The sequence below is a fragment of the Hyaena hyaena genome, unplaced genomic scaffold, assembly GCF_003009895.1.
Source record: "Hyaena hyaena isolate Hyena2069 unplaced genomic scaffold, ASM300989v1 scaffold_164, whole genome shotgun sequence".
NCBI lineage: Eukaryota > Metazoa > Chordata > Mammalia > Carnivora > Hyaenidae > Hyaena > Hyaena hyaena.
This window is the reverse complement of record NW_024080796.1, coordinates 1,013,926-1,040,431: the sequence shown is the minus strand read 5'-3', so window position 1 is coordinate 1,040,431 and position 26,506 is coordinate 1,013,926. Positions and strand designations below refer to the sequence as shown.

Here is a 26,506-nt window from a genome sequence, read left to right as displayed (position 1 = left end):
CTCTTCTCTCTAGGGTAGACTGTTCAGTGCTATTTCCCAGAGTTCAAGTTTCTGTAGTTATTTTTAGCTGGAGTTTTAGTGCATTCCTGGGACAGGAGAGGCATGAAAAGGAATGTGGGTGTGGGTAACCCTTGAATCTCTAGTGCCAAGGTCTGGGTCTCTTGTCATTCCAACTGAAGAGATGACTCACACCCTGACTTACCTGCCCTGAGGCTCAATTTCACCTTAAGAACTATGTGGATTAAAACTTCTTGTATATTCTCTACTTTCAAGTTTTTAGAACATTTTTTTTTTTGAAGGTTATTTAGAGAGGGGCAGAGACAATGTGTGTGCATGCATGCAAGCAGAGGAGGAGCAGAGAGAGGGAGAGAGAGAATTCCAAGCAGTCTTCACACTGAGTGTGAAGCCCAATGCAAGAATTGAATGCTGAGTCACCCAGGTGTCCCAGAACATACTTTCTTGATGTTATTTTGTTACCTGCTTTTGATAACCAATGTCACAGCGGTGGTTCTTTCTGATCTCCTTTCCCAGGGCTTTGAGGGAGGTGGGGCAGATAAGTCTCTGATTGAGATTTTTGGTTATTATCTACAGGTAGGAAGCTACCTGGAAAACACTTTGGCTGTAAGCCAGTTATCTTTATAGAGTCAGCCAAGTTCTAGGATATTTATCACATCTTTCGGGGATTAAAAAAGAATCATCATAAGCTAGTTGAGTCTAGACCCCTTTTGGTAACTACTGGAATCCCTTCAGAGAACCTTAAGCTCCAGAGTGCCTGGAATTCTAGGCCTGCTTTAAGCCTGAAATAGCCTACCCAACTAAAACCCTATCCCTGGGACCCGTGCACCCTTCATAAGGGAGAGATATTTTCTTCCTCTCACTGTAGTTCTGGACAGAGAAAGTAAAACCAAGTTAGCTAGTATCATGAAGCCATGATACAATGAATGCTATATAAAGCGGATTCATGATTCATGTGAGAAATAAGGGGGAAATTTTCTCTGGGCCAGCATTACATGACTACAGCAAGCTACTTCCTTTATTAAGACATAAGAATTAGGCACACCTGGGTGGTTCAGTCGGTTAAGCCTCCAACTCTTGATCTTAACTCAGGTCAGAATCTCATGGTTCGTGAGTTGGAGCCCCAGACTGGGCTCTGTGCTGATAGCTCAGGATTCTCTCTCTTTCCCTCTCTGCCCCTCCCCCATGCATGCATGCACATGTACTTTCTAAATAAATAAATAAACGTTAAAAATTTTTTTATGGGCGCTGAGGTGGCTCAGTCGGTTAAGTGTCCGACTTCAGCTCAGGTCATGATCTCACAGTCCATGGGTTCCAGCCCTACATCGGGCTCTGTACTGACAGCTCAGAGCCTAGAACCTGCTTCAGATTCTGTGTCTCCCTCTCTCTCTGCCCCTCCTCTGCTTGCTCTCTGTCTCTCTCTCAAAATAAAATTTAAAAAAAAAAATTTTTTTTTAAGTGTATTTATTTTTGAGAGAGAAAGACAAAGAGACAGAGCACACATGGGGGAGGGGCAGAGAGAGAGGGAGACACACAATCCCAAGCAGGCTCCAGGCTCTGAGCTGTCAGAACAGAGCCCAATGCGGGGCTTGAACTCACAAGCCGTGAGATCATGAGCTGAGCTAAAGTCAAACTCTTAACTGATCAGCCACCCTGGTGCCACCCTGTCAAAAAATAATTTTTTAAGAGAGGCATAAAAATTAGGTGTAGGAATTGTTTGCAATTAGGGGAGGGAGAGAGGCTGGTGGGTCACTTTGCAGCTCTGTTTCTCAAATCAGGAAAGCAGAACTAAGGGATTATACAAGAATGCAACAGAAGAAAGGCCAGAAACACCCTACCAACTCCTGAAACTAGAGCCTCTGGTACCCTGACTACAAAGATAATTTACACTTCATTTAAGAGAATGTCACTTTAAACTTCTATACTTCTACACATCTTACCATTTCTGAAGATCTACCTTCTGTCTTTTCTCCACTTTCTCTGTAGTCAACTCTATCTGCCACTTCTATTCCACAATGCAGTCTTAAACACCAATGAACACAGCAGTCCAGAAAGATGGTCTGTACTGGATTAATAATCTCCCCCTAAAATTCGTGTCTACCTAGAACTCCAGAGTGTGACTTTATTTGGAAATAGGGTCTTTGCAGATGTAACTGGTTACGATGAGGTCACACTGGATTAGGGTGCACCCTAAATCCAATGACCAGTCTCCTCAGAGGAAGGCCGTGTGAAGACACAGACACAGGAGGAAGAAGGTTACGGCAAGAGAGAAGCAGACACTGGATTTATGTTGTCACAAGCCAAGCAACACCAAGGATTGCCAGCAACCACCAGAAGCTAGGAAGAGACAAGGAGTCTTCCCTAGAGGTTTCAGATGATGCCCGGCCTTGCTAACACCTTCATCTCAGACTTCCAGTTTCCAGAACTGTGAGCCAATCAATTTCTGTTGTTTTAAGCCACCCAGTTTGTAGGACTTTGTGACAGCAGGCCTAGAAAACGAACCCACATCTTGATTAGGGTTTCAGCAGCAAGACTCTCCAGTGTTACCGGAGAGGATAAGAGAGCATGAAGAACAGATCTCAATAATGGTACAAACCCACAGGCCGGTCCTCATTTACTAACAGATCACATTCATTTATTTCTGTGCCTCCTGTCCTTCACAGCAAGATCTATTTGTTCTGTGCAGGACTCTGGCTTACCGTCTGGACCTGCCAATATGCCTAAGGACGCATCCTCCACATTTCTGTGCTTACTGCCCTATCGTCCTGTCTTGGCGAAGCACAATTACATGCATACTTTGGAGACAACAGCTAAGCTTTAGAGCAGTTGTTTTTAACCCAGTTAGTCTCCCCAGAAATAGGCATATACTTCAGAGGCCTACAGACCCTATGTGAGAGACCCCCACCTATTTAGAAAGTTCAGACTTCTCCAGGATAATTCCAGTCTCTTCTCCTTACCCACCAGCCGCACCCCAATTCAGTATCAGCTTGCTCCTGAAGTCCTCCAGTGAACGAAACAGCAAACCTCCATTCACTCTTATCCAAAAGCTCAGAGAGAGAGTTGTTATTATCCAAGCCACCCTACAAAGTCCCATCAGGAAAATAAAATACTCAGGGAGAACTAGCCTCCACTGGTACCCACAACTCAAAACAAAGTCACAGTTATGGCCCCCACTCAATTACTCGTCTCTCCTTTTCTTCTACCCTTTTTCTCCTTTCCTTCTTTCTTACTGACTTCTGACTTTCCTAACTTGAACGTCGCTCAAACGCACCATAATGAGGAGCAACAAACTTTGGAGCAAGCTAAACAAAATAAGCCATGTGTTTAGATTTCAATTAATTGTAAATCCCTTATCCACAGGCATTCCTCTGAAGATGCATTTCTGGCGGAATGTACCCTACACCCTGTATTTACAGAAATCTTCCTGCAAGTAACAATCCACACCTGACTACCACCGGAGAATTTTACTGACGTCTACTTTTCACTTCTTGCCAGATACTTTGACTCTAAGAAACACAATCATTGAAACACGCACTTTCCATTAAGATGTACATGGGAGGTTCCTCTTCAAAACTCCATCTTAAACCACTGGGATCTCTGCAGCCTGGTTCTGCCACTTCACACACTTTCTGCTCTAATAAAATAGTTACATTTGACAAAAATGATTATGTATCTTCTATGAGGAAAAAGCCTTCAGGGCACAAGTCTGTTCATGACCATGAGGCTCACAGTTGTTTCTGATTTCCATTAACCTTCCCCTATCTGACCCAGTCCCTACAGAGCCATGGTCTATTTTCTCTCCAGGAGCTGATGACCCAGCTTTACATATCCTGAGTTATGTAGCCCTATAGATGGAGACAAAAGAAACCAGTCTTAATGAAGACCGCTTAAACCGAGCAGTCAGGGAAGTGAATGCATCTAGGGATCTAAGACACTCTGCAGTCGTAAGGCCTTTGATCCATCCCCAAGAAAAACACAACCACCTTTTTAAGCAGGACTTCCCGTTCAAAGCCATCCATCACCTCATTCCTTTGTAGATTTTTAAAAACCACAAATAATGTTTACCTTAATTAAGGACAAGCAATGATTCTGCCACATAAGTGCCATTGTCTGTTTCTTACCTATTACAAGATCTCACTTAAATCTGTAAAGTCCCTCAACCCATAAAGGTTTTCAAGGAGTTTGAATCTTTTAAAAATAATATTTAAATTTATTAGTTTGCATTCTGTCGAATGAAGCAGAAGCTGAGACTGCTTAAGTATCACCAGTTTAAATTACAGGTCCAGTGCTCCATCAACCTAGTCCTTGACTTGCAGCTGAAAAAGCAAAAGGTCTGTGTGAAGGGACAAAAGAGCACATCTTACTCATGTCGTGACCAAGAAACGAAAGCTGACGGGGGCACCGTAAAAACCGCTGTGCGGTAATGGCACCCTACAGAAGAGAGCGAGCGCTCGAGGAGATGAGCAGGTTCTGGCCATCACTGTGACGATTTCTGTCTGAGGAACTCTGCTGGGGGCGGGGGGTCCATTCCCTCCCACTCTCCTTGTACAAACAGAAGGCTGCAATCAAGTCTTTATAAAAGAAATTAACGGCCTTTCCGTTTCTTCATTTTTCCTCCAGCCACCTTGTTCCTGACACCCATAGCACCCTCCCTGTCGTCGTCGTCCCCAGCGTCCTCCCGCACGCGCTTCTTCTTTTCTCCATGTTCCCTCAACTCCTGCAAGAAAAGAGAAAGGAAGGGACTGAAAATGAACTACTGTCACTGAGGGTAACACGTCCTGCCCTCCTCTCCTTAAAATCAAACACTGTGGCGCCTGGGTGGCTCAGTCAGCTAAGCGGCTGACTTCAGCTCAGGTCATGATCTCATAGTCTGTGGGTTTGAGCCCCGCACTGGGCTCTGTGCTGCCAGCTCAGAGCCTGGAGCCTGCTTCAGATTCTGTGTCTCCTGCTCTGCTCCTCCTCCACTCTCTGCCCTTCCCCCACTCATGCTCTGTCTTTCTCTCTCTCTCAAAAATAAACAAACGTTAAAAAAAAACCCAAAACACTAATTAACTCCCTAAAACCTCACACTAGCAAAGGGAGAAAACCAAAATTCCAATCTACAAAAATGTTCACATGAGGGGCACCTGAGTGGCTAGGTCGGTGAAGCGTCCGACTTCGGCTCAGGTCATGATCTCACGGTTCATGGGTTCGAGCCCCATGTTGGGCTCTATGCTGACAGCTCAGAGCCTGGAGCCTGTCTTCAGATTCTGTGTCTCCCTCTCTCTGACCCTCCCCTGCTCATGCTGTCTCTCTCTCAAAAATAAATAAAACATTTAAAATTTTTTTAAAAAAATGTTCACATGAAAATTAAAACAAGCTGTTATTTTCACATGGAAGGCTAGCAAAGACTTAAGAGCATGGTAATACCTAGTATTGGTCAAGGTATGGGTACAACCACATAAACTGTCAATGACAGCTTTTCTGGGTGGGAGAGGGAGGAATCTGGCATTCTGTATTAATTCAAATTTTAACTTCATTTACTCCTCGGCCCAACAATTCTACTTCTAGGAATTTATTCTAGGGAAACAAGTACACAAAGGTGTATATACTAGGATGTCCAACACAGTACTAGTTAAAACACAAAACATGTGAAAAAGCATAAACACACTCCAATGTAAGTCATGTTATATATTTATAATGGAATTTTTTATAGCCACTGAGAAGTGATCACATTGCTCTATATTCGTTAAAACAGAAAAAACGTTAATCATATACAATTAGATAAAACCTAATTATGGCCAAAAAAAAAAAAAATAGCCAAATGTTATCAAGAGCCAAATGTTCTCTGTAGGGGATAACTTGTATGTCTCATTTACTATTTTTATCTTTCTGTATTTTCTGAAAAATTTTTCCAATGTATATTTAATGCTTTTATAAACCAAAATACCAAATAAATCCATGTGAACAAAAAAAAAAAAACAAACAAGTCCACAGCCCAGCTACTCAGAAAGCAGCCGGGGGCAGTTTCCTCACTCTCAGACTAGAATTCTAGGGAGCAGACCGCACTTCCTAGGATTCTCCTTTACAATCCTTCCATCCTCACCATTATCATCACTGCTACTTACTGTTAGTAACTATTCAGTCCACGTTAGCTTATCTGGCGCCCAAAAAAACCCTATAAAGTATCAAGGTAATTATCATTCCCAATTTCCAGGCAAGGAACTAATTCTGCAAGGTGAGAAGCATTGTACAAACCACAACGTCCAGTTCACAGCTCGGTCTTCTGATCTCAGGTCCAGAGGTTTTCTTGTCACATGTGAAACAGAACAGTGGCTGAGCATGTGGTCATTGTGGTCAGACTGAGTCCAGACCTTGATTCCAATTACCTACTATCTCTACCCTTTAGTATGCTCATCTTAAATTTGGAATAAAATAATACTTCCTGCAGTTTGTATGAGGACTAACCCAATAGCATCTAGCACGTAGTTAATATTATTTGCACAAAAGATGGTGAAAGAGTAAGTTGCATACCATTCGGGCAAATCTCTGGGCTTCAGTGACCCGCTCTGTCAGCATCATCACCTCATCATCCTGTGTTGGAAAGACAGGCAGTTTCTTCCCAATTAAGTGTTCTATGCGCTGGAAGAGTTCCACATCGTACCTGAGGAGGGAAGACTGGTGTGGCTTTGGCTGGCTGACAATGCTGATGTCTGTCCACTCCAAAGCTACACATTACGTGATATGAAGCAACTGAGCCAGTTATAAATAATACTGAATCACTATTCCTCTTCAGAATACCGATTAGAGCAACCTTTTGTACACAGCCCACTAGAAAATCACGCAACATATTCTTTACTCCCAGAAAAGCCAAAATTTGTCTCTTTAAAAACAAAATCAGGGCGCCTGGGTGGTTCAGTTCGGTAAGTGTCCGACTTCGGCTCAGGTCATGATCTCATGGTTTGTGAGTTGGAGCCCCATGTTGGGCTCTGTGCCTGGAGTTCAGAGCCCGGAGCCCGCTTCAGATTCTGGGCTTCCCTCTCTCTCTGCCCCTCCCTGACTAGCGCTCTCTCAAAAATAAACATTAAAAAAACTTTTTAAACAAAATCAAAATAATTATTTGAATACTTTGAGTTGAGGGAAGAGTCACTGCTCTCCAGCTTCAGTAGCTGAAAGAAAGGGCAGGGGTTTCTTTGTGTGTTTCTATACGCCAAATGCTACACTAGACCTGATACATATATGTATATATATCCAATCTTCATTAAAGCCCTGTTAGGTAGGTACCATTATTTCCACTTTACAAATGCTGAAAACAGCACAAGGGAGGTTAAGTAACTACTACAGTAAATGGTAAAGTCAAGGCACCAAGTCAGTCTGCACCAAAGCTCTGCTCTTTTCTCTGCATTGTTCTGCCCCTGAAGTCAATTTCCTTACTGGGTGACAAAGGTGATAGCCTTGCCAGAACGCCCAGCTCGAGCGGTTCGACCTACTCGATGGATGTAATCCTGAAACAAAAAGCATAAATAAATCTGAGTTACATAAAGTATAAATAAAAAACTATGCACTCAAACTTCTGAAAGGAAATAAACTCATGCTGAAACATGGAAAAATGGACTGGGCAATTTGTTGAAATAAATCTACTTCATCTTTTTTTAAATTTTCCCTGCAGCACACAGAATCGACTCTCTTTTCTTTACAGAGAGACAAATCTAAAGCATACCTATGTGGCTGCAGGCAACATGGTCTAGAGGAAACAGCACCGGATCCAGAGGCAGACCTGCATCATGGCTCTGGTCTTACCACCTACCAGCTACACAACTATCTACAAGCCCACAGCCTCTCTGGATCTTGGTTTCCATCTATAAAGCAGGGACAGAAATGCATGCCCAAACTCAGAGCTACTGGGAACGTCAATGACACAGCACCTTGCCTACAGCAGTTAAAGACAAAGCCAAGAGATACTAGTTGTTCTGGGGGCGGTTCTGTCCTCCCCAGGGGAGCTCAGGACATGTCAGGCCACATGTGCATTTGTCACAATGTCACCTGTGGGCAGAGGCCAGGAATGCTAAGCGTCCAAAAATGCGAAGGAGAGCCCCACAGCCAAGAATCTGCTGGCCCAAAACATTAACAGTGCCAAGGCTGAGGAACCCTGAGAAACACTAGGAACCACAAGCTGACGATTCTGAAGACATGAGACTGACAAAGATCAGCACGTGCTGCACCTCCCCTGTGTTCTCATACCTCTCTTCGGCTACCCTCATTCACATTTATTAGTATCACATCCTCAGGCACATGCAAGATAATGAGAATAAATAAACCAAGACCTTTCTCAGTTTTTGATACTCAACTGATAGAGGATGGGGGGGTGGGGAACAAGTTTTAACTACGGAGAGACAGAAAACATTCCATTAAGAAATACATCTTGGAGGGGCATCTGGGTGGATCAGTCAGTTAAGCATTTGACTCTTGATTTCAGCTCAGGTCATGATCTCACGGTTCATGGGACTGAATCCCACGTAGGACTCTGTGCTGACAGCACAGAGCCTGCTTGGGATTTTCTCTCTCTCTCTCTCAAAATAAATAGGTAAACATTAAAAAAAAAAAAAAAAAAAAAAAAATAAAAAAAAAAAAAAAAAAAAAAGAATATTTTAAAAAATACATTGGAATATTATTCAGCCATAAAAAAAGAACTGATTCTTGCCATCTGCAACAAGAGAGACGGACCTTAAGGACACAATGCTAAGTAAATAAGTCTGAGAAAGATAGTGTATGATCTAATTTGTATGTGGAATCTAAAAAAAGCAAAAAAACAAACTGAGCTCATAATATAGAGAACATACCTGGTGGTTGCCAAAGGTGGGAATAATGGGAGCGGGGAATCAACTAAGTGAAGGGAGTCAAAAAGTACAAACTCCAAGTTATAAAACAAGTAAGCCACAGGGGTGTAATGTACAGCACAGCAAATACAGTTAATAATGCCGCATTACAGATTTGAAAGCTGCTTAAAGAGTAGACCTTGAAAGTTCTCAGTGTAAGAAAAAAATTCATAATGATGTATGGTGACAGATACTAACTAGACTTGTGATAATCATTTTGTGATATATACAAATATATCATGTTATACAACTGAAACTCATCTTTTATGTCAATTATACCTCAATTTAAAAAAATGAAAGAAACACACTTCAGAACTAGAAAGTCAGGTCATCAAGGGCACCTGGGTGGCTCAGTCAGTTGAGCATCCAACTTCGGCTCAGGTCATGATCTCACAGTTTGTGGGTTCCAGCCCCCTGTGAGGCTCTGTGCTGACAGCTCAGAGCCTAGAACCTGCTTCAGATTCTGTGTCTCCCTCTCCCTCTGCTCCTCCCCTGTTCACACTGTCTCTCTCAGAAATAAACATAAAAAAAAGTTTAAAAAAAAAAAAAAAGAAAGTCAAGTCAGCAATGGGACTCACCTTGGAATGGGTAGGAATGTCAAAGTTAACAACTACATCCACATGAGGTATGTCCAAACCTCGGCTTGCAACATCAGTTGCTAGAAGAATAGAACGAGCCTTTGCCTTAAACTTATTAAGGGATCCGAGGCGTTTGCTCTGAGATGATGAAAAGAAATGAAAAGAACGTTAATCTTGGAAAACTAAGGAATCTCAGATTCTAAGACACATAAATTAGAAACACTAAGTATAAGAACCAAGACAGAAATTTTTAAAAGGATGTTTCCCCTCAGGCCAGACTGGGATTCACAGGTCAAAAGGAAACATGGAAACAACAAAAAAATATTTAAGACTGAGGCTAGAAAATACTAACATGAAATGGGGATTATTTAACATGACAGGTAGTTGAAAAATAATTTGTTAAAAATCTTTAGAGGCCAAAGAATCAACGTTAGCATGAGGGCTGAAAAAATCAACTCAAAAGCTTCCATACCAGACAAATAACTATGGAATCTTCTAATGTGAGCCTCTTGCTATCCTAAAAGGAGGAAGCAAGCATCCAGAGCAACACTTTAAAGCCCATAAAATCAAAACAATTCTGGGAATATGCATGAACACCACATGTAGTTATTATCGATAACTACTGCTATAAGCTTTACCCTGCTTGTGCCCCCGGTTCACCACTAATGATGCCGAAGAATCTTTACCTGACTCATCTGTCCATGGAGGGGGATAGCAGTGAAGCCAAGATTGCGGAGCAGCAAAGCTGTTCTCTGAGTATTGTTACAGGTGCTGCAGAAGATCATAAAGGAGTTTCCAGCCAGTTCATTTAGAATGTAAACCAGGTACGTATCCTAAGTTACAAACCCAAAACAATATAAGTAACTGACCTGGAAGAAAAGACTGGAGTCCTGGGAATATAAATTACGTTAAAGGCTGAGCCTATAGCTGCTTCTCAATTCCCAGACCCCAGATGACAGTTTTGCACTCCTGAAGCAGCATGATCATCTCTGTGAACCATAAATTTCACATGCCTGAAGCCAAGCACAAGGAGATCTATACTCAGCAACCAGGGAAAGTCCTTACATCAAAGCACAAAATGAGGGTCCCCTGCCTATAAAAAAGCCACATAATCAACAGACAAAAGAAAAACTACTTCAAGAATGGGGCTGGGAAGGATTTACATCACAACTTCATTACTGTGGTTTAGCATGCTGTGAATTCTCGGAATGTTTGCCTTTATCTGTGATAAATATAAGCACAGTGTGTGTTCTAAAACAAACAGTAGCACAGCTCTTAGCTAATCAAAAGTGGACACACTTTCAGATGCTTTAGTGAGGAGGGAGAGGCAAGAATGATCAAAATAAACACTTTACCTTGAATTTAGAAGGAATAAAAATGTAATATTGCTGTAATTTCTCAACTGTCTGGTATTTGGAGGAAACAGCACATTTCACAGGATTCTTCAGTGCTGCTCGCTGAAGTTTTTGCACCTGCAGAAAAAAACCTGAAATAGTACACTGATTCCTAAATGCTGTTTTTATTTTTCACTTAATAAAGATGAAATCAGAGGTCCTAGAAAATTTCACCTTCTTGGTCATGGTAGCTGAGAAGAGAAACGTTTTCCGATCTCGGGGAATCACTTTGAGGATCTTGTCTACCTAAGGCATAAAGAAGAAAGGGTATGAATGTAACATTCAGACTGGACACTTACAAATGATCTTTGTGAAGGACAGAGTGAAAACTAAGTATGTCACTGTGGGAATTTGGGGACTCAAAAATTCAATTCAACTCAACTAAAATTTACTGAATATTCATTATTTGATACCTTACTATATGCTGTTAAAAATGCCATTCAGAGAAAAGAACAGTTTAAATTACAGTAGAGCTAATCTGAAAGTCAAGAATAAGCACTCATCAACTAACTAATCTATGAGTGGGTCGGCTATGATGACAGAAAATAAAGATATTTCAAGGTATACGAAAGAGGTATAAATCAAATGAAATAGAAAAGAAACCTGGTGGAAATTTCTCACCTCTAAAGCCACAGTCAGACTATATTCTAAAGAGGATACTGCGGCACTGACAAGGGGAGGGGCACCAAGATTGAAAAAGGCTGCAGAAACATTTAAATTAACTTATAACGATAACTCGTATTCCACAAAGCAGGTGTGCAATGAACCATATTTTGAAACAGGGCACTTGAGATGCCCTACAATGAGTTAAGAAATTGAGTGCTCACCTCTGTCTCAAAATCCATATTCAATATTCGGTCTGCCTCATCCATAACCAAGTACTTGAGCGCTCTTAAGTTGAAACCTTTTGTATTTTCCAAGTGGTCTATCAGTCGACCAGGAGTTGCTATCAAGAAAGGTTGAAGAAAAAGGGCAAGGTTTGAGAACTAGGGCAAAAAGACAGTTACCAACCACCCCACACACCAAGCCCCCAAACTTTCGGAAATTAAAAAATAAAACAGGGCCACAAAACTCCTTCCTTCAAAATCTTTCTACACAAAGAAGTTTATGCAACATGGATAGATTTTCTCCAATTCATCATTGTCAGTGCCTTTTACCACTGTCAATCACTCACCTATTATTACATGTGGTTTTTTCGCCAGGGCCAGAGATTGGGACATTGAATCAATTCCACCTACAATCACAGCTACAGAAATAAAAAGAATACAGAAGAGAGATCCTCAATTTTTTCCATAGTTCACTGAATACCTTTTAAGCCAGTGCTAGATTTCTACTTAAATTTTTCTTCCCATATAACTTTCCCTGAAGCTAAAATACCAAATGAGCTCTTAAGGTCAATAAACTCGTGTTAATAATATTTCCTTCTATTCTCTGTTTCCGCTCACTCTCCACTTGTGAAGAAACTCTGCAATTCCTTTCCTCTCAGACACTTACCGCTTTGCACACCAATAGAAGACCCCAGGGCTTCAAACTGCTCTGAGATCTGAAAGGCTAGCTCCCGAGTGGGCGTGAGAACTAAGGCAAACAATCGCTGGGGCGTCTCCAGCAGTGCATTCAGAATGGGCAAAGCGAAGGCCCCTGTTTTTCCAGAGCCAGTTTCTGCCAGCCCGATGATATCACGACCTAGGAAGAAAAAGAAAACATCTAACAGCAAAGAAATGCTCTCTGCGTTACTTCCCATTTTCTATAATGACACAAGGTGGGCACAAAGTAGACAATGAATAAATATTTGATGAACTGGAGGGAGAGGAAGGTTGAACAGACAGAAGACATAGTCTCTGTCCTAGGGAAGCTTAAAATCCAGGGGTGACATACACAAGTATGATATAATGTGGTAAAGGGGCCTTTAAAACAGGCCCCTACAACGTACAGTGAGAACACAAAGGAAGGAGTAACTAACTGCCCAGAGGAGTCAGGAAAGGCTAACAGACCTGATGGGTAAATTAAATCTGAAGTACGCAGAGAAAGAAAGGAAGCACATTCCTATATGAGAATAGAGGATGGAGGCTTTAAGGAACGCAGCCATGTGCAGTGAGAGTGAGAGGTGTTAAGGAGGGTGAGAGAGAAGAATGAGGCTAGAAAGGAAACTCATAAGCCATGCTGAGATGTTCTGATGTCTTCCCGTAGGAGAGAGAATTGAAGGATGTTAAGCAGGAAACATGATGATCAATATCACTCCTTAGGAAGATAATCCCTAGGCCTGATGGCATAATGAGCCAAGGAACTCAACAGGATGGGCATTTACACTGCTGCTTCTAGGAGAAGGCGGCCCTAAGTAACCCCTTAAGAAGAGGTCCCCATGGTTTGTTACCACCAACCAAGCCGTAACTCTAAGGTTTGGAAATGAACTCCCAAACCAAGCCCACCATCTCTAGGCCGGCGGGCTGCAGACCCTAGGGCAGCTGTGCGCTACGACAGAGCCCACTGAGAACGCTTCCCAGCGATAACGACCTGCAGGGCTGATGCTCACGTTATTCCCTGACTCCACAGAACTGCCAAGATTTCCCCTACAATAGACCCCTTTTCCCTGAGGTTACCTCAACGTGACTCTCTTCCTTATGACCTAAAGTGACCTAAACAAACAGAATGGGGAACACAGAGGAAAAATGGGAGTTCAGTTAGGATACCAGGGGAGTTAGGATGGTGGTCTGAACTGGGGCGAGGCAGTGAGGATAGAAACAAGCGAGATGTACGCAGTAATAGAAGAAAACGTGGTTGACACAAGGGTTTCTAGCTTGGAAAACTCAAAAGCCATGAACTGAGATAAGGGCTTATAGAAAACTAGTTCTGGTGAGGAAAACAATGACATCGGGAACTTGAGGTTTCTGCAACAGGCTCAGAGAGAAATAGCTAAAACTAGTTGGACACACTTGTTTGGAGCTCAGCAGAGAAGTACAGGCTGGAAACACCGACGCGGGAGCCATGGGCACCCTAACAGTTGTGCTCCCCCAAGGGCAGACACATCAGAATAACCTGTGGGATCTTTATACCTATACATGCCTAGGTCACACATGTGGAAATTCTGATACAGTGTTTCTAGAAATCTCCACTGTTTTACAAGTAACGCAGGTAATTCTGATGAGCACTGAGACTCACTGATGCAGACAGTGTTAAGGCTTCAGGACTGGAGGAGAAATCTTAGTAGTGTTTTTAGAGTAATGTGGGGGAAAAAAAGGATAAAGACAGAATTAACCTTACAAGGAAAAAGGAAAGGAACCAGAAGAATCTCAGAAAGAATAGCTGGAAAGACAGAAGACAGTACTGGCTTGAAACTGAGGAGGAAGAGAGCTCAAGAAAGGAGAGGAGTTGATATCAAGTAGAACAGAGTTCTCAACATCCATCTATTAGACACCGATCACTTAAACCAGGTCCTGCCGTGCCAGAGCAAACAGCAGAGTCTAGTGAATTCTAACTTGCCCTTCTAAGCAGTAACCTCGATGTTACCTATAAAAGTACAGGTGTAGATGCGGATTGTAAGTCAGACCAGACAATGGACTAATTTTGTCAAGGTCGCAACAAATGACAATATAGAGATAAAATTTCTCCCTCATTTACTAACTTTAATGTTCCCCTTGGTTGGAGGGGCAGTAGCAGTGCATTCAACAGCCTCTACCTATTCATGAGCTAAGGGCTTCCAAAGCGTTTTATTCCCCAGCTTTGTGGGGATTCTGCCCTCCCTCCCTGCCTGGATGCAACACGACTTCTGGAACAGGAAGCCACCACCACCACACTGGGATATGTTCCCCTTTTCTTTCGAGGGAAATCTTAAAACCGCAGAAGGGGTATACAAGAAAGACTTAGGGAAATAAAGGAGCTTAAGTCTCTCAATCCCTGTGTCTGTGAGCAATGCCCACCGCCCTCAAAGCAATATTCACTTTGTGAAATTAATTTTTCTCTCTCGTCTCCTTTCTTCTGCTCACAACCTGTAAGCCTTTCCCATGGGAGTATCTGTGTGGCATGCACACCTGATAGGAGGATCAGGATACATCCATTCACCTGCCACATGGCTAGCACCTAACACGACTGCTCGGTATACGGCAGCCATTCAAGAAACTGTCTGAAATTCCTAGAGGGCTTCGAGTGATCTCTGAATTAAAAATTAACTGAATATATAAAACAGATGGGAAGAAAAGCATCCTCAAAAATCATCAAAAGATTTTGATCTCCCCATTCTAACACTCTGTGACACAGAGCCAAGAACACAGGCTTTTCACTAGAACATCCTATTATTCAAATTCTAGCTCCACCAATAACAAGTTATGTGCACCTACCCAAGGTACTTAATCCACTGGCCTTCAGTTTCACCAATAAACTAATCATCCCTGCCTTTCAGAATTGTTTAGGGTTTGGAACAATGGATGGACCCAGGACTCCGTAATTTTGTAGAAACTGACACCATCATTAGTACTCAAACTAAAATTTTAAGGTTAATTTAAGAGAAGACGAAAGAAAACCCTAGTTAGATTATTTCAACCTCTTGCTTAGAGCCAGCATCCACAGGTTTTCTGAACAAAGCATTTGCAAACTGCTGCTTAGAACGAGATAAGCTCAAGAATAAGAAAAAAAGACTTCCCATGGTGATTATGTCAGTCACATGACTCAGTTCCTAGTAATCTTTCATTGACTCCTACTTTCTCTGCATTAAATACAAACTCTTACTGAAAACGTTATAAACACTTGAAGAATTATTACCCCTGCCTAATTTTGGTTCATTCTTCCAGCACATGCTATAGGGCAAGCAGGAAAACGCCAGAACGCACCAACCCTTCTTTTTGCTTTTTAAAGCAACTGCAGTACCGCTGACTGCTGAAACTTCTTCCCCACTGACGGCCTTCACACACTCCTTGTCCCTGACCGCTTAGCGTCTCTAAACAAGTTGGAAGGGTCTACTGCCCCCTCCCTCCCACACTCGCCCTTACCTCATTTGTAGGACACTGGACTCTCGTGATTTCAACCCGCTACAGAGCCGCCATTTCTCCCCTCTGTCATCCTTGACCCCACGTGGCAACCTCAGCCATTTGCACGGTTTCAGCAACGACTTCCCTTTGGATGTGGCATCTGCACCCAGTTCTGGGCTCTTCATCAAACTCTAATCCCCAGATCCCACCTCTGCATTAATCAAGGCTACTTCTTTGATGCCTAAAATCAATTATTTCCAACTGAACTCCTCTTTCCTGAAGTTATTTTTCCCCCCATGTTCCCTTTTTACACCAGTAATATGTCGTAAACACACAGGCAACGATCCTAGATTTCCCTACCACTCACCCTGCACTAACAAACTACTTATAAAATCATGATGATTCTTTTTCTATCATTTTTCTCTTTTCCATTCTCACTACCACTAACCTACCCTTTATTTATTGCCAAAATTACTGCAATGCCCTCCTAATTGGTCTCCCAGCCTCTGGTCTCTCATCTCTAAACGACCTGACAAAGCTATGGGATTAATATTCCAAGAACACAACTGTAAGCATTTCATCCTCCTGCTAGAAAAATAATCTCCAAAGGCACTCCACTGCCCCCGGAACAAAGGCCAAATCCTTTAGCCAGGATTTAAGTCCTGCATAATCTGGCCCCAAAGACTTTACTAATCCTTTCCGTCCTTTTCTCTTAACAGAGAGTTAAGTATTTGCAGGCCTCCACACATGCCCATGTGTCCCAGCCTCCTTCGCTTTTTTTCATGTTGTTCCCTATGCCTAGAAAGTCCTCCCCTCCCATCATGCATAAGTGTCTAAATCTTATTCAGTCTTCAACTTGGTTCAGCTCGATGTCTTTCCAATCAAAAATAAAGTTTTCTCTAATCCATTCCAATGAGTAGTAATCCGTTCTCCTCCCTCAGTGCGCATGGAATGTAACTTTCTTATGTCCCAGTTCACTTTGTAATAGATTTATAAGTATCTCCTTACTAGGCTCTAAGTTCTTAGGGTGGGCAGGATCTTAACTTCCGGGTCCTTACACTTATATCAGTACACATGGAGCAAAGGGAATTTCAGAAAGTCTAAATCCTTGTCCACACAACAGCTCTTCAAATCACGGAAGCCAGTGATCATATCCCACCCAGATCTCCTCTTCTCCAGACTGAATGCTCTCAGTTCCTTTAACAAATTAGGACTATTCTTGATACCATACCCCTCTCACTGCCACTCAGCTGGTCCCTCAAAACTGGGCCCCAGAACTAAACATAATATTCTAGGTGTGTTCTAACCAGTAAAGACATTTCTCTCTCTCTAGAGCTAGTTCAGGAGCCCTTAACCTGGACCGTGTGGGAGAGGAATTCAGGGTGACGGGTACATTCTACGTACAGATACATTTATACGAGTGTTTCTGCTTGACCTGGAAAATCTCTTGTACTAATGTAGCTAAGATTACATTCATTTTCTCTAAGGATCTTAATGAATTTCAGTCAACACTGCTGGGTCGCTCTGACCACCAACCCTAATGCTGTGAAGCTGGGCTTTGGGAATCTAAGCGCAGGGCTTTACCTCAACTCCTATGAAAGTCCACCCTGTTAGTTTTGGTCTCGCTAGTCATCAACCAACATGTGAGCCATTCTTCTGAATATCTGATAAACACGTCTCACAAAGTGAGAGCTCTCAACTCCTCTAGATACAAGCGTGTGTTCCGGGCACCGTAAATTTGCACGTATCGAACTCCTAATTTCTAACAAGTTTCTTGTTAGTACACTTTACTCCGTTGTGTCCTTAAAGTCAGCATCTGTTGCAAACAACAAATCTCCTTATAGAAAGTAAGCTCAGTAGAACAGAATGACTTTTTCAAAAGCCAACAAGCCACAAATTTTGGATCTTTAAAAAAATTTTTTTTTAACATTTATTTATTTTTGAGAGGCAAAGAGACACAGAGTGTGAGCAGGGGAGGGTCAGAGAGAGAGGGAGACACAGAATGTGAGGCAGGCTCCAGGCTCTGAGCTGTCAGCACAGCGCCCGAAGCCGGTCTGGAACCCACAGCCCGTGAGGTCAGGACCTGACCCAAAGTCAGACACTTAACTAACTGAGCCACCCAGGTGCCCCCACAAATTCTGTATCTTTAATGACCACATTTTTATATTACTTGAAGCATACAACATCAGCTCTCAAAACTGGTGAGTTTTTAAAACTGAACCTGTAGTAAGCCACATATTTAATTTCAACGTACCTTGTAAGGCCAAAGGAATAGCTTCAATCTGGATCTTTGTGGGCTTTGTCCATCCCAACTGGTCACAGGCTTCACACAACACATCTGTCACACCCTTGAAATTCAGAAAAATACACTTTAGCAGGGAAGAACACACACACTTGCCTCCCAGTTAGTTATTCTTTTAACTTTTTTTTAATGTTTATTTTATTTTTGAGAGAAAGAGAGAGCATGAGGAGGGGAGGGGCAGACAGAGGTGGAGACACAGACTCTGACGCAGGCTCCAGGCTCCAAACTATCATAGCAGCACAGAGCCTGCTGCCGGGCTCGAACCCCCAAACCACGACATCATGACCTGAGCCAACGTCGGATGCTTAACCGACTCAGCCACCCAGGCGCCCCTGCCTCCCTGCTAATCAAATGACCGTCGGGCCCACCCTGCCGGTGGTGACACGTGCATCTCTTATACTTGGAGCTTACTGGGTCCTACTTAACTATGAGCACTATTGAGATGGGTAGTACCTCAAGACTTAACACTTTCTACTCAAAGAGACAAACCCAAGTTCTTCACATGTACTATTTCAGTTAAGCCTCACAATTCTATGAAGTACGTATGATTACCCCCAATTTACAGATGTGGAAAGTGAGGCGCCGCGAGGTAACAACGTGCCCCTAGTAAGGGACTGGGTCAGAATCCAAACCCGTTACGTCTTACACCGAGTGAAGGGGTGGGTGTATTTGCCAATACAAACGTCGCCACCCCAAAATGGAGAAAAGTGCAAATGGGGACCCTCAGGGACGGGCAGCCCTCCCACCATCCAACCCAGAGGCTTAGGGGGAGCGTCTGGAACCCAAGCTTCGGAAATTCTTAAGGAAACCCAAGCTAGGCCCCAGCGGCGTCTCCACACTATTAGCCGGAACTAAGGCAAATGGACTCGGCCCGCGTCCAGGGCCAGCAGTACAGAGAAAAGCCAGCGTCATCCACACTCACCAGATCTTTAAACGTTTTCGTTTCCTCCTCCAGCACCGCCGGCTGAGGGGCCTCAGCGGGAGATTCGTGCTCCTCGGGCGCCGCCATGCCTTCCGCGCACTCCGGAAGCGGGTTGGCGGCGCGCGGCGTGCCGGGAAATGTAGTTTTAGTTCTCCCCGGCCAGCGTGTTCTGGGCGCCCCCCTGCGGCTTTGTTGGGATTTGCTGGCCGGAGGGCAGAGGCTTCCGGGAAGGAGCTTAGTTTTTAAAAGGGGCGGGCGGGCGGGGGGTGGGTATAAACGCGAGGGCTTGTGGAACTGAGAGGAGTGCAGAAGGGACTGACGACCTGGGCCTCCTATCTGTCCTTTAGGAGCCTTATAAGAAGTTATCCCCACCTCTCCCACCTGTTATGTTCCTTGCTTTTCCAACCACAGAGCATTGAAAAGGTTGATACCACAATACTATTTATTTTAATTGTTTCATTCGTTTACTCAGTAAGAGCCCACCATATGCTAGGGCTGTGCCAGATGCCTAGTGACCAGGACAGCACCCGTTGCTGTGGAGAATACAGCTAATAAATAAATGATCACAGATCATTTCAAATTGTGAAAAATGCTAGGATGTAACAAGCAAATAAAAATAATGGAGAGTAACCTGGGAAGGGCAGTTTGCGGGGATAACTGAGCTTGGGCAAGGCCTCTGGGAGGCAGTGATAGTTGAGCTGAGATCTCACTGATGAGAAAAAGAAAGTCCCTTGAAGAGTCCAGGGGACAATTTCAGACTAAGGGAATAGCAAGTATATAGGTCCGGAGGAAGGGTAGCCAAGGAGGCTGTTCTGGGAAACAGTCTGCCATTACTGAGGCAAATCCAGTTATTTTTGTGTTGCATGTCCTGTTCCCAGCAAGCACACTCCTCCGGCATGCGGGTTCTCACATGGTGCCAGTGTTCATAATATGCTGGAGGTGGGGAGTTAGGGGCAGCTGGTATGCATCCTTGGGGGAGTGGATAATTAAAACGTGTCCACAGTGTGAGCAAATGTGCCTATGTGCCTATAAAATAGGGCTGGATCTCAAAAACCTAGTGCTGAGTGGGAAAATTATAAAGTATGTCATGTATATTTAAAATATATACCCAGAGGGTGCCTGGAGGGCTTAATTGGTTGAGCATTAGACTCTTGATTTTGGCTCAGGTCATGATCCCAGGTTCGTGGGATCAAGCCCTGTGTCCATGCTGAGCATGGAGCCTGCTTAAGATTCTCTCTCTCTCTCTCTCTCTCTCTCTCTCTCCCTAAAATAATAATAAAAAAAAAAAAATAGGGGCACCTGGGTGACTCAGTAGGTTAAGCACTCAACTTCAGCTCAGGTCATGATCTCGCAGTTTGTGGGTTCGAGCCCCATGTCAGGCTCTGTGCTGACAGCTCAGAGCCTGGAGCCTGCTTTGGATTCTGTGTCTCCTTCTCTCTCTCTGCCCCTCCCCTGCTCTCTCTCTCTCTCTCTGTCTAACTCAAAAATAAATAAATGTTTAAAAAATTCAAATTGAATGCCCTGTAAATGATAGGTGGATGAATTGCAACTCAGCTAAAAACCGGGAGCAAGTATGATGGCAAATCAGAGAGAACTGCACTTGTGTTTCTTTTGGGAGTGAAACTGCTTCCAGCTTTGAGATTACCTCTTGCAGAACACACTAGGGGCTTTGCTCTTTTTATATCCGCTCCTCCACATTAAAGGAAAGGAGAGAAGACGCACACCACATAAAACATCAGATCACCCTGAAGCTAGTTCCATCATCACAGGTTTGTGCCGACACAGTCTGACCCTCAGGCTGTCCCTTTAGCTCCCTTCCCCCTTCCCCATCCCCTCCAGCTTCCCAGGACCAGTAATTAGGCCGCCTTCGGGGATCTCTGAAGCAGATAATGCGATTTGGGATAAAGGGTAGTTGACTTATGCCAAAGAAGTTCTCCCAAACTAGCTCTGTCTCCTTTTGTAGCCCTGATGAGGGAGCATGAGGCATGCTGAGGGGCAAAGCACAAGCTAGCACCCATCCCCCCTTCACCCCCCAGGTGAAATATGGGTGATATTCCTCAGACACTCCTGGGCACCCAAGAATGAAGGAAAGGGGTTTCAGTGCTTGCCATGGTAGTGCGGGGAACTCAAGCAAATGAAAAATTAAATTCCCTTGCTGCCTACACCCCATTGACACGTCCTTGAGACCAGCAGAGTGGCCTCACTCTAGGAGCTCAGCTGCCTCGATGATGACCGTTTGCTGGGGGCAAAAGAGAACCTTAGCTTAACATCATCCCAACCTCGAGGATCCTGTTAAGTCAACTTCCTTTATCTCAACTGCCGCAAGATCTATGCTGGCAATCATACTCCCAGTTTACGGACCCCGATTTACATCTGAAGGGTCTCACGACTGAGGTTTTATTAAAAGGTAATAAATAGCATTTCCCTGGCAACAGCTAGCCCCTCAAGGTCCTGCAAACCTTGCTTCCAAAATTCCTTAGAGACTTACTCTATCCGTCACCCCCTCCCAACCTGGGGATATATGAGTTGCCCATCAGGACCCCAGTGCAGCTCTTCCTGCCCATGGGTCCCATCCCTGTGCTTTAATAAAATCACCTTTTTTGCCCCAATGACGTCTTCAAGGATTCTTTCTCGGCTGTCGGCTCCACCCCCCGTGAGCCCCCATGGCCTCAAAAACTTCATCAGACCTGCTGGAAATTTTGTGTTACCTGTTTAACAAATGAGAAACTCGAGTCCAGATGGTAAAGAGACACGACACACAATAAGGTGGCAAGAAACAAGAGGAGAACCCGGGCCTCTGGAGGCCCAGACGGTGCTTTTAGGGCAGAGAACATCATCTTCCAAGACCATGAGCAGCTTTTTCCTGCAGCCACACTCAGAACTACTCTGCCCCACAGAGTTTTCTGCAAGGAAGACGGAGCAGCTAAAGTATGTATTCAGCTTCCCAGAGATTTGTTTTCTGACTTCATTTAGGAGGGAATGGGGAATGAAAAGTGTTGAGGGAAAGCTAGACGCCTAGAAAGGGGTCCCAGATGGAAGCAACTGTAAGGACTATAAAATTGCATATTGTATAGGGTCTAAAGTTACCCAAGTTTTGTTAAAATGCGTTACAGGAAAGGAAAAAAAAAAAACCTCACACAGAAGATTTCTAATAGCAAATCTGTTTACACTACTAGGCTGCTATTATAATATAAAACTACCCACTTAAAAAAATATTTAAAAAGGGGAGCCTGGGTGACTCAGTCACGTAAGTGCCCAATTCTTGATACTGGTCATGAGCTCATAGTTCGTGAGTTCAAGCCCCGCACTGAGCTCTGCACAGACAGCAGAGAGCCTGCTTGGGATTCTCTCTCTCTCTCTCTCTCTCTCTCTCTCTCTCTCTGCCCCTCCTGCACTCATGCACTCTTTCCCTCCCTCTCGAAATAAACTTTTAAAAAATATTTTTTAAAAAACCTGTCCTTTTCAGCCAGGCAAAAGTCTTTTCTGTTTGTTCTTGGATGATTCAAGCATCGGCTATTGTTAAAACTTCCTCTTGTGGCCGCATCCCCGAGGTGCAGAGGGACGCCAAGGCATCCCGGCCTGGTGCACCATTCCTTGGTCCAGGGTGTGCCGGCAAATTTTGGGCTTCAACCAGCACCCACCTGGGTGATACGATTCATGTCAGACCAGCGGAGTGACGACAGAGACTTCCACAGAGAAGAGGCTGCCTCAGTGGAGGGGACTGTCTGCTTCTGCCTATTCCTGCCAGGCTCAGAGTAGCTGGGATATTTCTACTCAGGTCCTGGATATAATAGAAGCCATTCTAGTAGCCGTGTGATGTCACCTCCTGTACTTTAGAACAATGAGGAAGGTTGGAGAGGAAATCCAAATAAACACTCAAAATGGTGAGGGGGGAAAGCAAGCCTGAAACAATATACCACCTAGAAGGACAGGGCAAAGTGACTGCCTCTACCTCTTACCCTGAAAGGGATTCGCAGGCCTCTCGTCCCCATGCTTCTACTTTCATATGCCCCTTTCTCCACAAAAAAAAATTACTAAAAAGAATATTTTAAGGCTGCATGAGCATCAGACAAATACATAAATATTCCATATTAAAATAGTTCCTTTGAGGGGGCGCCTGGGTGGCTCAGTCGGTTGAGTGTCCGACTTCGCCTCAGGTCATGATCTCACGGTCTGTGGGTTCAAGGCCCGCGTCGGGTTCTGTGCTGACAGCTCAGAGCCTGGAGCCTGCTTCGGATTCTGTGTCTCCTTCGCTCTCTGCCCCTCCCTCATTCGCGCTGGCTCTTTCTATCTCTCAAAATTAAATTAATGTAAAAATTGTTTTAAAAAAACAAGAAAAAATAGTTCCTTGGATGTAAAAGTTCTTTTTTCTTCCTCCTTTTGATGTCAAAAGATATTAAAACCTTTTTTGTGGGTCTCTAAACGGATGTTGGGCTCCAGACGCTGTGGCCACTACACCTGGCAGATAAGGGGAGGACCATGGTGCAGCCTCCACAGGTCAGGGACACTGGGCTGCTGTGGGGCGTGAGCATGTCAGGACAGCAGTGGCTCCTAGGCCAAGCGTGAGGTGAGCCCCCAAACGTAGGGACAAGATTCTATGGAAGAAGCAAACAAGAATCCGTTGTTCATCAGTTTCCGCTCAACCCCCCCCCCCTCCACCACCCCCCCGAAGCTGCATTCCCTGTAGTCCATTGTGGAGAAAGCTCCCTTTCTGTTCTGAAAATGTTCTGTATTCATCAAGAAGGAACTAGCGCCAAATTTAATGAGTCAGAAAATTATGTTTAACTTATGAATTAAAATCTGTTATGAATCTCATAATGTATTTAATGAGGGTAGAAATAAGAGGATAGTCTACGTGGAATTCAGAAGAGAGTTGACATACAAATCACTTAGTTACATAACCGATCTGTGTCTAGAGGAAAAAAGATAACAAGTCCCGGTTGTTTGTGGCTTTCTTTTTCTTTTTGACTTTAGGCTGAAATTCTTAAGTTCGTCTTAAAATGTGGAGGAATCGGTGTTTGGTTTTTTGTTGTTGTTGTTCAGCAAATCTTCTCAGACCTTGGGCCAGACATCAGGATCCAGAAGGAAGCATGAAACCTATGCTCCAGTTGGGGAGACAGCCTGCTTAAAAAATAGTAAGAAAGTTGGGGCGCCTGTGTGGCTCAGTCAGCTAAGTGTCCAACTCTTGATTTCGGCTCAGGTCATGATCTCGCGATCCACGAGTTTGAGCCCCGCATCAGGCTACAAGCTGACGATGCAGAGACTGCTTGTGATTCTCTCTCTTTCCCTCTCTCTCTGTCCCTCCCCCTGCTCACAGTCCCTCTTTATCTCTCTCTCAAAATAAATTAATCAACGAAAGAAGGAAGGAAAGAAAGAAAGAAAGAAAGAAAGAACGAACGAAGGAATGAAGGTAGGAAGGAAAGAGAGTCCTCACAATGAAGTAGAACAGATAGACACAGAAAAGTAATCACAACTGAGGTGAATGATACCAAGGAGAAAAGCAAGGGGATGACCTAAACTTTATCTGTGAATCAGAGACATTTTCCCTGTGGAAGTGACTTTTAAACCGAGACCTGAAATTGACCAGCTGTGTGGGAATAGGGGGTAGTTAGGCTTCTCCAAAGTTAGGTTCTGTGGTGGGGGAAAAAAAAGTCAGATGAAGCTTAGAGAGATTATAAGATGAGGATTTAGGATGAAGCTGGCAGTCTAGGCAGGGACCTGAATATCTACTACCAGATAGTCCACATAAAGGATCTGGGGATTTGGGATTAAGGGCAATGGGAAGGAAGCCTTTGAAGAGATTTGGGCAGAGATGCATTTGACGAGATCACTCAGGCAGGCGGCTGCAGTGGAAAACAGATTGGATCGGCAGAGAGGGATGCAGGAATATCACTTACCATTTATCAAGCCAAAGATGATGGTATTTTGGACCAGAAAGGGGCAGTAGGGTTGGAGAGAAACGGACAAACTTTAAGGGTGTGTAGAGGTTAGATAAATCCTCACGATTGATTTAACTCAGAGGATAAGGCCAGAGATGTGTCTATGATATCCAGTGTCTGGCTTAAGCAAGTAGAAATGGGCTGGAACCTTTACAGAGCTAGGAAACACTGGAAGAGAGGCAAATACGTGGGCAGATAAAGGGAGTGAGGTCATGTTCAGAAGGGAATGGTAATTGTAGGAGCTAAGACTTGAACCCAAGCAGACAGGCTCCAGAGCTCCCAATCTTACCACCATTCTGTATGGCCACTAGGTTATCCCTAGCATGGCTGAGGGAGGTAGAAATATAAGTAATAAGCCCCTAGTTATTTTTCAATTAGCTTAAGCAAATCATTCTGTCTCCTATGTTGTCTGCATGCCCCAAAAGGCATCTCTTCTGTGGATAATTAGTTTTGAATCTCAACCAGACCTTCTCTCCCAATAAACATGACAACATTGGCATCTGGATGCCTCCCCTATCCCCTCTCCATCCCCCATTCTCTCTCCATCCTCCCCATCACACCTCTTCTTTTCCTCCAGCCTCCACATCAGCAAGTCCTACAGACTCCTTGCCAAAACGTATCTTGAGTCCCTCTACGTCTCCCTTTCCATCACTACCACCATGGCCCAAAATGGACGTTCTCGTTGCCTGATTTCCCAGCAGCCTATACGCTCTATACGAGCAGTGACCACAACTGTGCTACCCCCCACTGCAATGCCCAGCACCTAGCAGAGAATAAGCATTCAGCAAATAGTTGCCCCATGAATGAATGAGACTGGTTTGTAGATTAGTCTCCTATGAGTGAGCTTAGCACGAGTAAATCCCCAGAGCCTACTTATTTCCTAATTATATGGATCACGGGAGTTTCTGAATCCAATTTGACAAGGCTGCGTACAGCCACTCTGGTGATGGGCACCACCCCATAAGCAGTGGCTAAGAGCAGCTAGCTCAGTGTGGCATTAAAGCCACCCTGCCATTTGGCCCCTTGAACAGTAGCCAGAACTCCTAGGTCCACTACCATCCTTGGGCCTTTCAGATAAGGGCTATGTCTGGGACCCAAAAAAATCTGGTGTTTCAGGCTAAGACTTAAAATGCAGACGACAATATTCTAAGATGTAAACACACCATAGAAAGAATGGAATTAACCTGAAGTCGACAACAAGCAGGAAATTCAAACGTTATGTTATAATCCTTACGTAGAAAACCACAAAGGCTAAAGCTTCAAGGTCAGTTCATACTGGGGGGTGGCTGACAAAGGAAAGGCAGCCCTGTCTCGTTTCCTGGTTGTTTCACGTGCCTCTTACATAAGTATTTTATTGTTGATGCACTCACAATTTAACAACTTGCTAGAAATAGAGGTGTTTTTGTAATTCCTTGACGATGCAGGTACCATTGCCACAGGGAAGTAATAATACCCAGCTGCACTTTTAAATACTTTTTTTTGTTTATGTATTTATTTATTCTTGAGAGACAGAGCACGAGTGGGGAAAGGGCAGAGAGAGAGA

At 43.9% G+C, this 26,506-nt stretch overlaps 1 protein-coding gene across 1 annotated transcript; it reads right to left on the bottom strand.

The window, feature by feature from the left end:
* Positions 1 to 4,196: 4,196 nt before the first annotated feature.
* Positions 4,197 to 19,128, bottom strand: DDX47 (DEAD-box helicase 47). The gene is made up of 12 exons (XM_039239974.1): positions 19,025 to 19,128; positions 18,055 to 18,148; positions 12,337 to 12,525; positions 12,017 to 12,088; positions 11,670 to 11,788; positions 11,017 to 11,088; positions 10,804 to 10,920; positions 10,135 to 10,281; positions 9,449 to 9,586; positions 7,429 to 7,499; positions 6,529 to 6,658; positions 4,197 to 4,732 (listed from the first exon to the last, which is right to left on the bottom strand). The coding sequence occupies exons 1-12, from the start codon at positions 19,109 to 19,111 to the stop codon at positions 4,601 to 4,603; spliced, it is 1,368 nt and encodes a 455-aa protein (XP_039095905.1). The 5' UTR covers positions 19,112 to 19,128; the 3' UTR covers positions 4,197 to 4,600.
* Between the last annotated feature and the right edge of the window lie 7,378 nt (positions 19,129 to 26,506).